This window comes from Chionomys nivalis, chromosome 3, assembly GCF_950005125.1.
Source record: "Chionomys nivalis chromosome 3, mChiNiv1.1, whole genome shotgun sequence".
NCBI classification, from domain to species: Eukaryota; Metazoa; Chordata; class Mammalia; order Rodentia; family Cricetidae; genus Chionomys; species Chionomys nivalis.
The window spans coordinates 72,757,821-72,772,199 of NC_080088.1; the positions used below are offsets into that span (position 1 = coordinate 72,757,821).

The 14,379-nt window shown below is 43.3% G+C and overlaps 1 protein-coding gene across 1 annotated transcript in view; it reads right to left on the reverse strand.

Annotated features, from left to right (window-relative positions):
- Window positions 1-14,379, reverse strand: part of Vps8 (VPS8 subunit of CORVET complex) — a 218,506-nt gene that overhangs the window by 170,579 nt on the left and 33,548 nt on the right. The window contains exons 6-9 of the mRNA XM_057764343.1: window positions 13,806-13,838; window positions 12,739-12,793; window positions 3,624-3,748; window positions 1,968-2,054 (exon numbers count right to left, since the gene is read on the reverse strand). Coding sequence (XP_057620326.1) covers window positions 1,968-2,054; window positions 3,624-3,748; window positions 12,739-12,793; window positions 13,806-13,838 — 300 coding nt within the window. The remainder of the gene's footprint in view (window positions 1-1,967; window positions 2,055-3,623; window positions 3,749-12,738; window positions 12,794-13,805; window positions 13,839-14,379) is intronic.

A 14,379-nucleotide genomic window follows, 5' to 3' on the forward strand; every position in this document is an offset into this window, starting at 1 on the left:
TATAACTTGTTATTAAGTAAGCAGGACCATGCAGATACAGTAAAGTTGAAGGCTTTTTATAAGGACATACACAGTAAGATCCTTGGGATCATTGGGAAATACACTTGTTTGAGTAAGAGACTCTTCCTGATTTGTTGTTGTTGTTGTTGCTGTTTGAGACAGGATGGGATTAAAGGCATGCACTACCACTGCCTTACACTCCCCAACCATTTTGAAAGGCATAGTAGAGTCATTACAAACTACCTTGGCAGACTCAGAGCAATGGCTTTCACAGTGATGCAGTCCTGAGTTCCGGTGTGTTATGGTAAATGCTACTGGGTGCAAAGGGAATGGTGGCATTTATAACATTTCCAGGGACTTGCCTCACAAAGCCTGACGGTTAGTGAATCATTCTGCAAGAGCCGCTCTTGTTGAGAGATAGCTGCACTACAAGAGGCGATTACTGTACAATACTCCCTCGAACCTCCCTCACAACAGAAGTCCCCACCCTTTCTCTCCAAGCCTAGGTGAGCAGCTGCCATGGGGGAGAATATGAGACGTCCATTCCCACACAGGAGAAGAGCACTCATGTTTCTGTTTCATCGTTCCTTTTTGTGTATGGACTTTTTAAAACTGGTCCAGAATGTTTGGAGAATTATATGCATGCACTAGTACACAGGATTCGAGCCTGGACCGCTGCTGAGGACATCAGAGGTCGATGAGTTAATTACTCAAAGATGAATAGATGTTAGTCCATGACCCCAGTAACACTGAAGCTTGCACCTCCTTTCTCTCATGCCCGTGACTGCAAACCCAAAATCATCCCCAAACAACACAGCTCCTGGAACTGTGTCTTAATCTCAGCTGTGTTCTTCTCTTTCCTCTGCCTTTAATTCCTCTGTTTCTTATTATCTCACCCAATAACTTCTTCTTTTTCCCCGCTACAAACAGACTATTACTACTTCAAGCAAACATTTACTGAGCAGTTACTATGGGCAGAACACAAAAATAAATGACAGATAGATTCTGCTTTCAAAGATCTTAATCTATTAAGAGAAATAAAACATGCACAGACAACAGTAACATTAGCAGTTGGCACATGCTCTAGAAAAAGAGATCGAGATAAATCAGCTTTGTGCTCTGAGAGAGGAAGGACTAACTCATCTTGGCTGTTTTCATCGTCCCTCAATGCTTCAATGCCGTTCTGTCACAGAAGGCTTTCCGTAACTAACCTAGATGCAGATATATAAACTCCAGATGCTACGGGCTTTAAAAAGCATGTGTGTGGATGGGAGAGTCGCAGAGCTAAGCAACCAAGTATGCACATGATTAAATCTAGAAGAGCCGAGTTTAGAATCCCCTTGCTATAGTCCTTTACCTTTTATGCTTCTGAACGTGGGCTTGCCAGCATGAAAAGGCAGGCTTCACATGAACTATAAATGAAGCCTGTTACCTAAGTCAGTTTTATGCTTTTCAAGCCTGAGAGTCAAAAAAAAAAAAAAAAACACCACAGCGACCTTAATGCTTTTCCTTTAGAGACTTGAAAGAAAATAAACCAAACGATTCACTTCTAAATATAATCCAAACCCTGGCTCTTCCACAGTTGGTGCCTGGAGTCTCAGGCACTTCCCAACAATGGGCAGCCATACACCCCTCAGCAATAAAATCTTGGCCAACTGAACAGAGAGTGTCTAAAATCTCCATATGAGTTTTTAGAAGGGTGTCATGGTTCTCGGCTGCCAAACACCTACTATGGGATCAGATTAAGTTGGTCCTTTTGCTGCTAGACTTCAGTGCAACCTAAAGCCATTATCTTCACTCTAGTCCATCTCTGGCTTTGAACTTGAGAAAGTATCATTGGATTCATCAAATCATATTCAGCTTCGTGTTAAATAAATTTAGGGATGTCTGGTTATCAAAAAGTTCGATGTGGCTACAGAGGCGTGGTAACAAAGATGGTTAGCACAAGGAGGAGAAGCCGTTGTCACCTTGATGTGCAAGATGGCTGTCCCTGGAGGGTGAGCATCTGATATTGACCTGAGAAGTTTCCCGCTGGCCAAATCCCACATGGTGATCTGTAAGACAGGCAAGGGCTTTAAAAACAAATGGATTGCTTTTCTGCTCTTACATATCCTGCCTTTTGGCTGAAATGACCTATTCCTTGTCTATAAACATTGCAGGGAAAAGCCATCAAGTTCAAACACAGCTACTAGCTGAGACTCCATTAGAGCCCTGGGCCTTTATGTCAGCTTCACCGGCCTCCCTCTGACTGGTCCATTTAACACTTCGATTTTGCCATTTCTGGTAAGTCAATCTGTTGAGCACTGACTAAACACTCATACAAACGGTGTCATAGCAAGCCAGCTGTGATGCAGAGATCAGGGAAGGAGAAAAACCATGACTTGTCACCACAAAGAAGGGCCTGTCAGAACTACTGCCCAAGAGCACAGGGATGGGAAGAGTGGTTTTAAAAGTAGCCACAAGAGGTGAGGAGATGGCCAGTTGGCAAAATTCTTGCTTTGTAAGCATAAGATCCCGAGTTCAATTCCTAGAACTATAAAAACCCAAGGGCTGGAGGGAGCAAGAGAGCAGGCTCGGCCATAAAGATCACTGCTTCTCTTGCAGAGGATCTGAGTCCATTTCCTGGCACCCACAAAGAAAGCTCACGACGGCTCAAGGAGAGGCAACGCCCCCAATCTCAGTGGGCACCTATGCTTGTGTTCACATACCCACACAGAAAAACACACACACAGTTTAAAATAAAATAGAACACTCCGTGTTGGTGGCACACACCTTTTATCCCAGCACTCAGGAGGCAGAGGCAAGTGGATCTCTGTATGTTCAAGGCTAGCCTGGTCCACAGAGCAAGTTCCAGGACAACTAAGGCTATACAGAGAAACTCTGTCTTGAAAAAGAAAACAAAAGGTAGATGGACAGACAGACAGATAAAAATAAATCTTAAAGAAAAACGAAGCAGCCAGGCAGTGGTGGTGCATGCCTTTAATGCCAGTACTCAGAAGGCAGAGGCAGGAGAGCTCTGTGAACTTTGAGTTCATTCTAGTCTATAAGAGCTATTTCCAGGACAGGCTCCAAAGCAACAGAGAAACCCTGTCTTAAATAACCCAAAAAAGAAGAAAGAAAAGAAAAGAGGAGCTAGGTGTTGTGCGATTCCAGCTCTGGGGATGGAGACAAGAAGATCCTGGGGCTCACTAGTCCAGTATAACTAAGGATGACTGAACTTTACACATGTGCATACACCACGGATGTTCTCTCTCTCTCTCTCTCTCTCTCTCTCTCTCTCTCTCTCTCTCTCTCTCTCTCTCATCAAAAAACAAATAAAAGCAACCACAATTACGTACTACTACTGTAAGAGGATATATTTTATAAAAGCCATCTACCAAGATAAGCACTATTAGAATACGAAAGCTACAAAGTCTAGTTCAGTCTGTAACAATTATTTTAAAAATCTAAATAAGCCAAAGGTCAGACTAACAGAGCCCAGGCTGGCACTAACAGGCATGTTGCCTCTAGATACATCACTTCATAACACATAACATGAATTTTGTTCTTCAAGATATTTACCTAAAAACTATTTAGATTCCACTTTAACGTCACCTTGAGGGTCAATGAAGTCATCACCTTACCTGTCCTTTAGCAAAGCCACAGAGAAGTCTCGAGCAGTCGTTGTTGATGCTGAGGGCAGAGATGGCTCCATACTGCCCTCCGACACTGGTGCTGCCCAGACAGAGGCGCAGGGCTTGATTCTGATCTAGAGGCAAGCGCATTGGACCCTGAGATAAAACACTACTGCCCACAAGAAGACACGATCCAAACCCGAAGGTGACACAACAGGAACCCCTAAGAAAATACATTTTCTTAAACAGACCAACAATCTCGAAGCTGCCTCATCCTACAATTAACCTTTTTTCTATTTCTAAGATGTTAGGATAGAGGGAATGCCACCTTCTTTGTGTGCAGTGGGGGAGAGGGCCTGTGGTGTGTCTGTGTGCGTGTGTGGGGTCTGTAGTGTGTGTCTGTTTGTGTATGTGTGTGTGTCTGTCTGTGACCACAGATGCCCGTACATTCATATGCCACGGGAGGATGTTAAGCATCTTCAATACCGTTCTCCCCCTTATTTTGAGACGGGGCTCTCACTGAACCTGAAGTTACTGTTCAGCTACGCTGATTGTCCACAAAGTTCCTGCGATCCGCCTGTCCCCACCTTCCAACCCTGAGTTAGAGGCAGGCTTGGCCACACAGCTTCTACATGGGTGCTAGGGACTTGAGCTCACACCCACTTACTCACACAGTGGGTGTGCTCTGACCCACTGAGCCATTCCCAGCCCCACGGAGGGCACTGGTGACCCCCAACCATAAAACTATTTTTGCTGCTACTTCGTATCTATAATTTTGCTATTGTTATGAATCATAAAGTAAATTTCTATGCTTTCCGATGGTCTTAGGAGACCCCTGTGAAAAGGTAGTTCAGTCCCAAAAGCGTTGAGAACTGCTACTTGAGGACAAAGCCATGATCAGTGCTGACTAATAAAGGAAGAGCTAATTCTAGAAGCAAGGGAAATAAAACCCCACTATGCAAATCACTTACACCCTTGATCTCCTGCAGTGATTAAACTTCAAAATTCAAAATGTACTAATTTAAAATTGGCTCGGTGGTTAAGGGCACAAGTTGCTCTTCCACAGGGCCCAGGTTCAGTTCCCAGCACCCACATGGCAGCTCATGAGAGTCTGTAACTCCAGTCCCGGGGATCTTACCCCTTCTGATCTCAAGCACCGCACACATGTAGTGCACAAACACCCATATGCAGAAAATAACATGTTTTGTTATTAAAAATAGACTTAAAGGGCCGGGCGGTGGCGGTGCACGCCTTTAATCCCAGCACTCAGGAGGCAGAGGCAGGCAGATCTTTGTGAGTTTGAGCCCAGCCTGGTCTATAGAGCTAGTTCCAGGACAGGCAGGGGGTTGTTACACAGAGAAACCGTGCCTCGAAAAACCAATTAAAAAAAAAAAAGACTTAAAAAAAAAGAATTTGTTTAAATTTACATTTATGCTATCCATGTAGAAAAGGTTAACCAAGTGAATGAACTGAATAGTGAAAGCAAAATTTTGGAGTAGATATTTAAATTACCTTAAAAATTGTTTTTTAAGTTTTTGTAGGAAGTATTCATTAAATGTTATTACCTAACAATTAAATACAATTATCCTAGGTCCTCTCCTAGACAAAGCTCATTTTGTAGAGAGTTTGTGATTATCCCTACATGAAAACAAGAAGATAGAAAAAAAAAATGTAATGAGGGCCGGGGGGGATGGCTCAGTGGCTAAGAGCACTTGCTGCTCTTGTAAAGGAACCAGGTTTGGTTCACAGCACCCACAGGGTGGCTGTCCAGTCCCAGGGGTCTGCTGCCCTCTTCCAGCCTCTACAGGCACTGCATGCAGACTCAGACCATAAATAGACCCTTAATAATCTTTAAATATAAGAAAGTACGCCTAGAAAAGTCAACTGCTTCAAGGAACCAAAAGCAAACAAAGTGCAGAGCCCGGAGCTGCCCCTGCCCTGCTGGGCTTCCATCACTCCTGGGAAGTCCATGCGTGCTTTCCTCCTCTGTCGGGCACGGCTCTCTGAGGGCCAAGACTGAGTGACTTAGCACTTGGGAACACCCGATGGTCATCCCCGTGGCTCTCACTAGTATAGCCCTAACTACTGTAAGAGCTGCCTGTCACCAAAGAGCCTGGAGGATGCTCTCAGGCACAGCTGCAGTGCTGGGTAAGTATCATTCCCATCTAATATGAACCCCGTAGGAAGAACTCTGGGTTCATAAACTAACTGCAGCGGCTGCACTGCATCGGGCACACAGAAAATACTCAACGGCTTAAAAGTTTTTGCAGATTTCAAACTCCCAAGGTAAATATTTGAAAATAAGCCCATAAATATACAAGGTCTCATATGTTTTAAAAGTCCTACCTTTATCTCACATCCAGAATCATATAATTACAATTTTCACACACATATTCAAGCTAGCCTCCCCCAGTTTTTAACTTTAATTTAACCCTTATTAATAAAACCTTTTATTCTAGAATTTCTTGCATCTAATTAGGATATTATGCTTCTTTTGTCTTCTGAAACTCCCCTCAGCTGGGTTTTCCGTGATCTACCTCATACAGTTAGAGGACTATCCACACCTTGGATAGCAAACCGACCACAACTGGGCAATGGTATTCTGTGTGTACTACCGATCTAAGTCACATAGAGAGCAAAGAACTGATAATGAAATTTCACCTAACTCTCAAGTCCCCAAGTCCAGACTTCCTCCTTTCAGGCACAGAGTGGTGGCCAATGGCACTGAGACTTTCTGCAAGCTTGTTTTGGGATCCATGTTTTACAGGTCCTGATGCTCTAATACACTTGCAATTGCTTTGCACACACAAACCCCAATTTAAGTTTTGAGTTGTTTTGGCTTTTGGTTTTTTGAGACAGGGTTTCTCTATGAAGCCCTGGCTGTCCTGGAATTCACTCTAAAGACCAGGCTGGCCTAGAACTTAGAGATCCACCTATCTCAAGTGCTGAGATTAAAGGAATGAGTCACCACTGCCTGGTTTAAGTACTCTTATGTGGCAGAGAAAGCAGGAAAACAGGGAAATCTGATCAAATAGATAGTACATGACTTAAGACAAGGGAAAGATCTATCTAAAAATGTTGCAGGAGCTCCTTCCACTCCTTCAGCCAATAGCCACTGAGATACCAGCCTACTGGGGCGTGGTCTCTCTCCCTTTAAAAAAGCGGCCACTCGCACGAACTCACAGAGATTCACCTGCCTCTGCCTCCCAAGTGCTCATATTAAAGGTGTGAAATACCAGTGGGCTGGTATTTCAGCGGCTATTGGCTGAAGGAGCGGAAGGAGCTCCCGCAACATAAAAACCTATGCACACCCAGGTGTAATGGTGCCTGCCTATGACCCCAATACTTGGAAGCAGAGGGAAGAGGATCAGGAGTTCAGACCGTCCTCAGCTATATAACAAGTACAGGGCCAATCTGGGTTATATGAGGCCCTGTCCAAAGAAAAGCCAGAAATGCCTAAGCCTCCCTGCCTACAGTTCCCACATAATAAAAACTAGCCAAGAGAAGAAAGAAACTCAATTACTAACCTTGGTCACTCCTGCAATATATGCTAACTTTATATTGTACAGTTCATGTCAGTGAAAAGATTCTCAATTGTTCCCTTGGTTTTTCCCATGTTTTTATCTTGTTTTTATAGCGTCCGCGATAAGGTATCATGCCCGTCAAGTCTTGCTTTCAATTTCCCCTCTACTAAAGAGTTACAGGCACCGCAACTATACACAGAGGCAACTTTAGGGCTGTTTCCTTCTTTCACTTAACCCCCCCCCCATCTTCATCTATGCAATGTGGAGAACAGCCCATCGCCTCACTGCTTCAATGAGAGGATAGATTACTAAAGTAAAATGATATATACAAAGGACAAATTCAGTGTCCCTAGACTATGACCAGGTCTCCACTGAAAACTAACTTACGGTTATATTTATACACAGCATTTTTCAAGTAGCAAAGATGGTGGCAGCAGACGGACTACATACAAAACATAATCTACTCTGACTCCACGAAGTTAGCCTTCAGCTTTTACTCTGCGTTTATACACCCCACTGTTATGGCATGCCAAGCCTGCTGTGGGCAGCCTGTCTAGAGGCAGCAGAGGCAGCTACGCCATGGGAAGAAGAGTGGCTTGCTGTGCCACTGGAACTAACCACGTGCCACTGGAACTAACCACGTGCCACTGGAGCTAACCATGAGCCAATGGAGCTAACCATGAGCCAATGGAGCTAACCACGTGCCACCGGAGCTAACCACGTGCCACCGGAGCTAACCACGTGCCACCGGAGCTAACCACGTGCCACCGGAGCTAACCATCCTGTAGTCTGTATGGAACTGCACAGCTGGAGAGTGCTGGGATCAAATAGCACAACGTCTTCTAAATACTGAGTTTGTAGTTACAGGGACAGGGAAAAGCACGCACACAGCAGAAAGACAAGCAAGGGTGAGAACTCTGCCCGGGCTCCTGTTGAGCTGTTAACTTTAAAAGAAAGCTAGCTCCCCTGCATCCTGGAGCCTCCACTGTCTAGCAGTGAAAAAAAAAAGTATCAGATTCATAGTAAATTCATCTACTTTCAAATACAAAGCAGCATAAATTATGTCTGGCTACCACTGTTGACTTAATATTTTAAAAGTGTTGATGTCATAAAGGAGGTGACCAGTCAAGAAATATAAAATGAGACCATCACTTTTCCTGCACGCTTCACAGAGTTTAAAATTTGAACAACAAAATGTCTATGAACAATCTGAGCATTATCAAGTGACACGAATGTAAGAAATTAGTGTCGGCAGCAGCAATATAGTTTAGATGTTAATTAAGAGGACTCTAGGTCCAGAATCACGAACAGAACCTGGGCGAGGGGACCAATAATCTCGACACCCAGCACCGGAAGCACAGGCAGTTGTCACAAATTCAAGACAAATTCGGTCTACTCGAGTGAGTCGCAGGGCAACCAAAAATACAAAATGATACTTAGTCTTAGCAAAAAAAAAAAAAAGGCTATCTGCCATTGCAGTGAATTACACTTAATTTTTATTAGTACTGGGTAAGCATTCCCAATCCAAACTAAATCAAAAGTATTGTAAATCCAGTCCTTCCTGAGCTTGATCAAACTGACATTGCAACACTTCAGGTTTTTGAAACATTTTAAATTTTAGATTTTCAGATCAGAGATGTTCAACCTGCAAAGTCTATGCAGATATTCCAAATCGCAAAGACTCCAAATCTGAAGTACTCCAGACACCAAGCATTTGGATAAGGAAGGCTCAACCCTTTGCTTCGGGCGGAGCTCATGCTGGGCTGGACAGCAATGTGAAAGCAGCAACGAAAAGTCACAGATCACAGCTTAAAACCTAAAGCTGAACACATTTCAGAACCCACAAGGAATCAGACCGACTTGTGGGCAGACGAGTCTGACCTTGCCTCTCAGCAGTCACCACTCTCAATCGCTATATTTTCTCTTGGTGTCTCTGTGTAGCCCGGGCTATCCTAGAACTCCCAGATCCAGCTGCCGGCATGCCAGGCTACTTTCTCACCCTGTTTTTACTCGCACTGTAACAAGCTCTAGGGCCAAGGGAAAGTTAAAAAGGAGACCTCATTGTAAAGCATTTGTCAGGTTTGATACAAAATAGTGGTGTGCTTTTACCTGAGCGGCTCATACAGCCAAACCTTCCTCCTTCTACGATGCTTCCTAACCAGGGCACCCTGAATCCCGCGCTGACTGGCCACCTTCTAGAACACTGCTACTACGGGAAGAGCCAGTGTGCATGCCCAGACACCCATGCCACTGTGATGTTAGTGTGCTTGAACTGACGTCCAGAGCACAGAGCTGTGGTAGCTGTGAGCACAAGGCAGAGGTTTCAGAAAAGCCTGAGAAGGGGAGTTAGTCTACAAAAGTATCCAGAAACTGGGAATCAACAAGGTAACATTACAACAAAACACTGAAACAATGTCTCCTTAGAATCTGGAATTCTGAACTCATGGTTAGCTTATAGGTGCTGAAATTCTATGTGACTCATCATTGATAAAGTTTATGACACAAAATGTCACCTCCACTAGCAGACCCAGACTTAAAGACAAAGCGCAGAGCTGTATTAAAAGACTGGAGGAAACAGAACGTACTGAAAACTGCCTAAAAGAATTCCATTTTTTTTCAGCTAAAATTAAGCATTGAAACCATGCATATATTTTTAATTTTCCACAGTGCCTGTTTTAACCAATTTTTAGGTAGCTATTTACTTTTCTTTTGTATGATGACATTAAGTGTAATTGACAATACTCTCTTTAAATGTTAAAAAGCTCAAAAGAAAAAGAACAATTTATGCATACCAAATTTACTATACCTTTTCCTTTTGAATCCATGGAGAAAAGATCAAAAGAGAGGGAGAAAAAAAGAAATCAGTTCAAAAGTTCAGAGAGAAATGTAGGCCAACTCTGAAGGGTATAAATGATGAGCTTCGTCTATCTACGGGAGTGACAGATGCTGAAGTGGTAAGTGATGTCCTAGCATTTGTGGTTACAATCACGTAAGTGTTGGTTCTGGGAAAAGCGAAAACATAGAACATTCAAATTATAGCACAGGCAGAAAATCCATGTTCAGTTAAACAGAAGTAAAACCATTTCAAAGAGACACATCACCAGAACACACTGAGGGCAAAGGGAAATGGAGGTGTAAGGGAGAGAGACACCTGTATTGAGACCCTGTGTGAGGTGAGAACCCAGACACGCTCGGTGTTGCACTCTGGAACTGCACAAGTCTTCCAGAAGTGCGGGGTTTGTGTTTTAATGACTCAGACCTGATTCCCAGAGAACATATCAGAGCTCAAACAAAGTCAGCCTTCCTGCTAGGTTTCTGGGATAAACAAATATATTTTTTAAAGACCAGATCTAACCCAGACAGCTAGTCTAGACACTTCACGGGGTCTGCCATTTGTTTCTAGGCTTTTTAACAAATTTTAATGTATTTGTTCAAAAGCACTGTCCAAACATCCGTCGCCTATAAGCAAGTAAAATTTAGCTGTACTATTAAAACTCAATGCAAAGTCAGACACTATGGTTCTCCCTCAGAACGTCCACTCTGCCACACTTTCTTTCCCATGGAGCTGTTAGAAAAGATCACTGTTCCATCACTTGTACAGGAAAACTGCTGGGGGCTTTGGAAAACCGGCAGGCAGGTCCAAGGAAAGGAAGGAGACAGCACCAAGAGTGAACGCACTCCGCCGTGTTAACACACTAGTCTGTAGCCAACACTTTCTGCACAGCTATAAACACTCTTGCACTCTTCCAACCTCTTGGTGAGGAACAGAGAGAGTTTGCACAGAGCTGAAGAAACAGACGCTGCTACACAGGAAGGAAAAACTGACACACTCTCCTGGCAGACAAACGTGATTGTCTTAAGTCGCCTTTACTCCTCTTCTCGCCTTTGCTTCTCGCTGTTCTGCCTCATTTTCACTCAGGGAAAAGAACTGCTTAAAACAGGAGACATCTAGGAGCCAGCACTGTTTAATTCTGAACCTGACCGTGCGTGTCAATCACTTCAGACACTTAAAACTAGAGCAGTGGGACACAAGACTCTGAGACCCTTCCCCCAAATCTAATCATCTAATAGCAATTATCCCCTCAAAGGAAAACAAGGCCCTCCCCACCTGCTATGTTCATGTCCCAGCCCAGACAATTCCACATGTAGGAATTTGTTCTAAAAATGATCATATGCAAAAAAATACAGAAATAAAGCTGCATATGACTACTGTTTAGAAACAGCTGAAGCGGCTTCCTTGAGCAAAAGGCTAATTAAATTTTCATGGATCCATTTGAAAGAACATTGCATGTCCGCTAAAATGATGCTCCATGCCTGTACTCTCAACATTGGGAGGCTGGGGCAAGATGACTGCCACGAGTCTGTGGCCAATCCAGGCCATATTATGAGCAAGTTCTGCGCAAGCCTACACTACACAGTGAGACATCTCAAAGGAACACAGAAATGCATGGGGAGGGGCCCACAAGAATGAAAAGCGGCTCTGAATTATCACGTTCCTCCTTAGGAATATGCATACAGCTATACACATATGTGGGGAAAGGGATGGATGGCTACACAGAAATGATGAAGATTAGTCCTAGATATTATAATTTGTTATTTTATGTTCTCCACATTGCACAATCTATGTTTTGTACATTTCCTACTATGGATACATATCAATTATACAGGAAAAAAAGATACTATTTTAAGATTCAATTCTAAAGTTCTCTTAGGGAAACGACACTTTTGTTTATTTCTTCAAGAAATAAAACTATTATTTAAATCAACCACTTCTGAAAAGACCAGGTAATATAATTATATGTCAAATAAAGCTTTTGGAATAATGGAAAATTTATAAATGGAAAGTCAAATTGTTCAGTAACAATGGGAAAGAACTAGTTATTTGCATGGATGGTAAAAACTATAAGACTCACAGAAATCAAACTATGGTTCTGCTAATAAAACGCCCTCAAGTAACCCTTACCGGGCAGCCCTTGCTAGTTCCCATCTAAGATATGCAGGCTCTGAGCCCCAGAGCGAGCACCCGCACACACAAAGAGCTGAGAATACTACCTGACGGGCTTCACGTTTTTAAAAAGATCAAAACAGTCTGCTTGATGCTGAATTCAAAAGCAAAAGACTAATGAAACTGATTAGTCTCAGAGAAAAAAAATGAAAAAATGCAACTAATTTCTACCATATAATCAAACTATTCATGCTCTCTTAACTCAGAAAACAAGGTAATTACAGGCTAACTTATTTTCAGTTTAGAAAGATTTATAATGGAGATGACTCAGAAACCCTTTCTGAATACCTGTCCCCACCACCAACCAGAGGGAGACACGCTGACAAGCAGGTTCTCCCGCCCGGGTGTGCGGCACAGCAGATGTGCAGCAGCTACACCTTCCCCATGCAGACGGAAGGAAGGAAACGTGCAGAGAGTAGGAAGTGCAGCCGTGAGTTCATCACTTTCAACTTCACGACACCCACTGCCACTTCTTCATGGCTTCCTTGCTATGTCCTTGAAAGATCAAGTCTATCATATAAAACATAACTAAAGGGCATTATAAAACCTAAAAGGAATCTCGATATTTAAAAGAAAAAAATTCTTAGAAGATTACCAAATATTAAAGCCAATCCATGAGATGTACCCACTGCTATGAGACTGGACACCGCCTGGAAACAAAAGGGAAGACGATCAGTGTGGGTTTGCTGCCCCGCCTTCCTCTCGGCACCCGAAGGCACGTTGACCACCGAAATGAGGAATTTCATCCAGAAAGCAAGCCCAGGATGTCTTTATGTCTAAGAATTCCTCTAAATTTAAAGAGAAATGTTATCAAAATATCACACATTTGGTACAATATATGAACTATATCATTTCACTTCCTTTAAAGCCGTGGTTCTTGGGTCGCAACTGCTTTGACAAACTTCTATCTCTAAGACTATTTATATTACAATCCATAACAGTACCAAAATTACAATTATGAATTAGCAACGAAAATTACTTTATGGTTGGGGTCACCACAACATGAAGAACTGCATTAGAGGGCTGCAGTATTAGGAAGATTGAGAACCACTGACTTAAAGCAACTTAAAATTAAACACCAACCCGCTCTCTGGCCAGCTGAAGCTGTACTTATATGGCTCACGCAGGGCCTTCTAGCAATGTGGAGGGATGAGAATACTTTTCTCCAGTTTATTACCAGCAGGCAAGAGCAACCAGAATGGGCCACTTGAGCACACTTCCTCACCAGTGACTAGTGAGACAGCCACAGAGCGGCTGAGGAAAACCAGAAGGTAGGTCCTTAATGCACTTTCCAGCCTCTCTAGCTTGCCACAGCCGCTCCAGACACTATCCACGGGCTTGGCCCTGCGGTCCGTAGCTGTGGAATGTGTATTACCAGAGTGAGCTCACTCACTACTGCTCCAGTCCGGATAGACTAGGGGACACAGCTCACAGGGAAATGCTGGAAAGGTCTGTTTCTCCACTCCCTGCTCTCGAGCAAGAGCCAGGGAGCTAGACAATAAAGCAGAAAAATCAAAATCCAGCAAGAGCAAGTTTTAAACTTGATTACTAAAAGGAAAATGACTTGAGAATTTATCATACTAGCACTCAATATTTTAATAGTAAACCTGAGAACTCAGTGAAATTAAAAACCTTACCTTGAGGGATTAAAGGTATACTTACAATTGCTGTGGGTAAGCCAGCATCTACTTTGTCCTAAAAGAGATTTTAAAAGGGAAGAATTGGAAAAGATACTGGTATTGAAGGTAAGCGTGCAGCCTCTTTTTATGTGCACTTGGGCCTGAACAGCTGAGGAGGAAGGGCGGGCACCCTTCGCCTCCCCCTCAGTAAGAATGACAAACCCACAGCCCTCAAAGCAGATTAGCCTGAGAGAAGACTGCTTTATTTTACTAATGGGAACAGACACTTCTGTGCGGATTCGAAATGGAAATTTAAAGAAGGAAAGGAGTTTGTTTCTCATAGTGTAAACAGACTAGAAGTCCCACAGGATCAAAATGGTAGAATGGAAGATTCAAGGCAAGGGAACTCGCTGCAGGCACTGCGCCTCTGGTAGGACGCCCCTCTCCAGTGGACTAACTCCAGTGACTAAAGGAAGCTGGTCAGGGAAGAGTCCGGTCTCAAACAAGCCAGACACCAAGTACAGTTCAGCTCCTTGCCAGTAACTGTGACACATTAAGTCACCTAACTGTTCTGACAATGATCTCTACGTGTTCAGAAAAACAGCAAGTACTGCTCT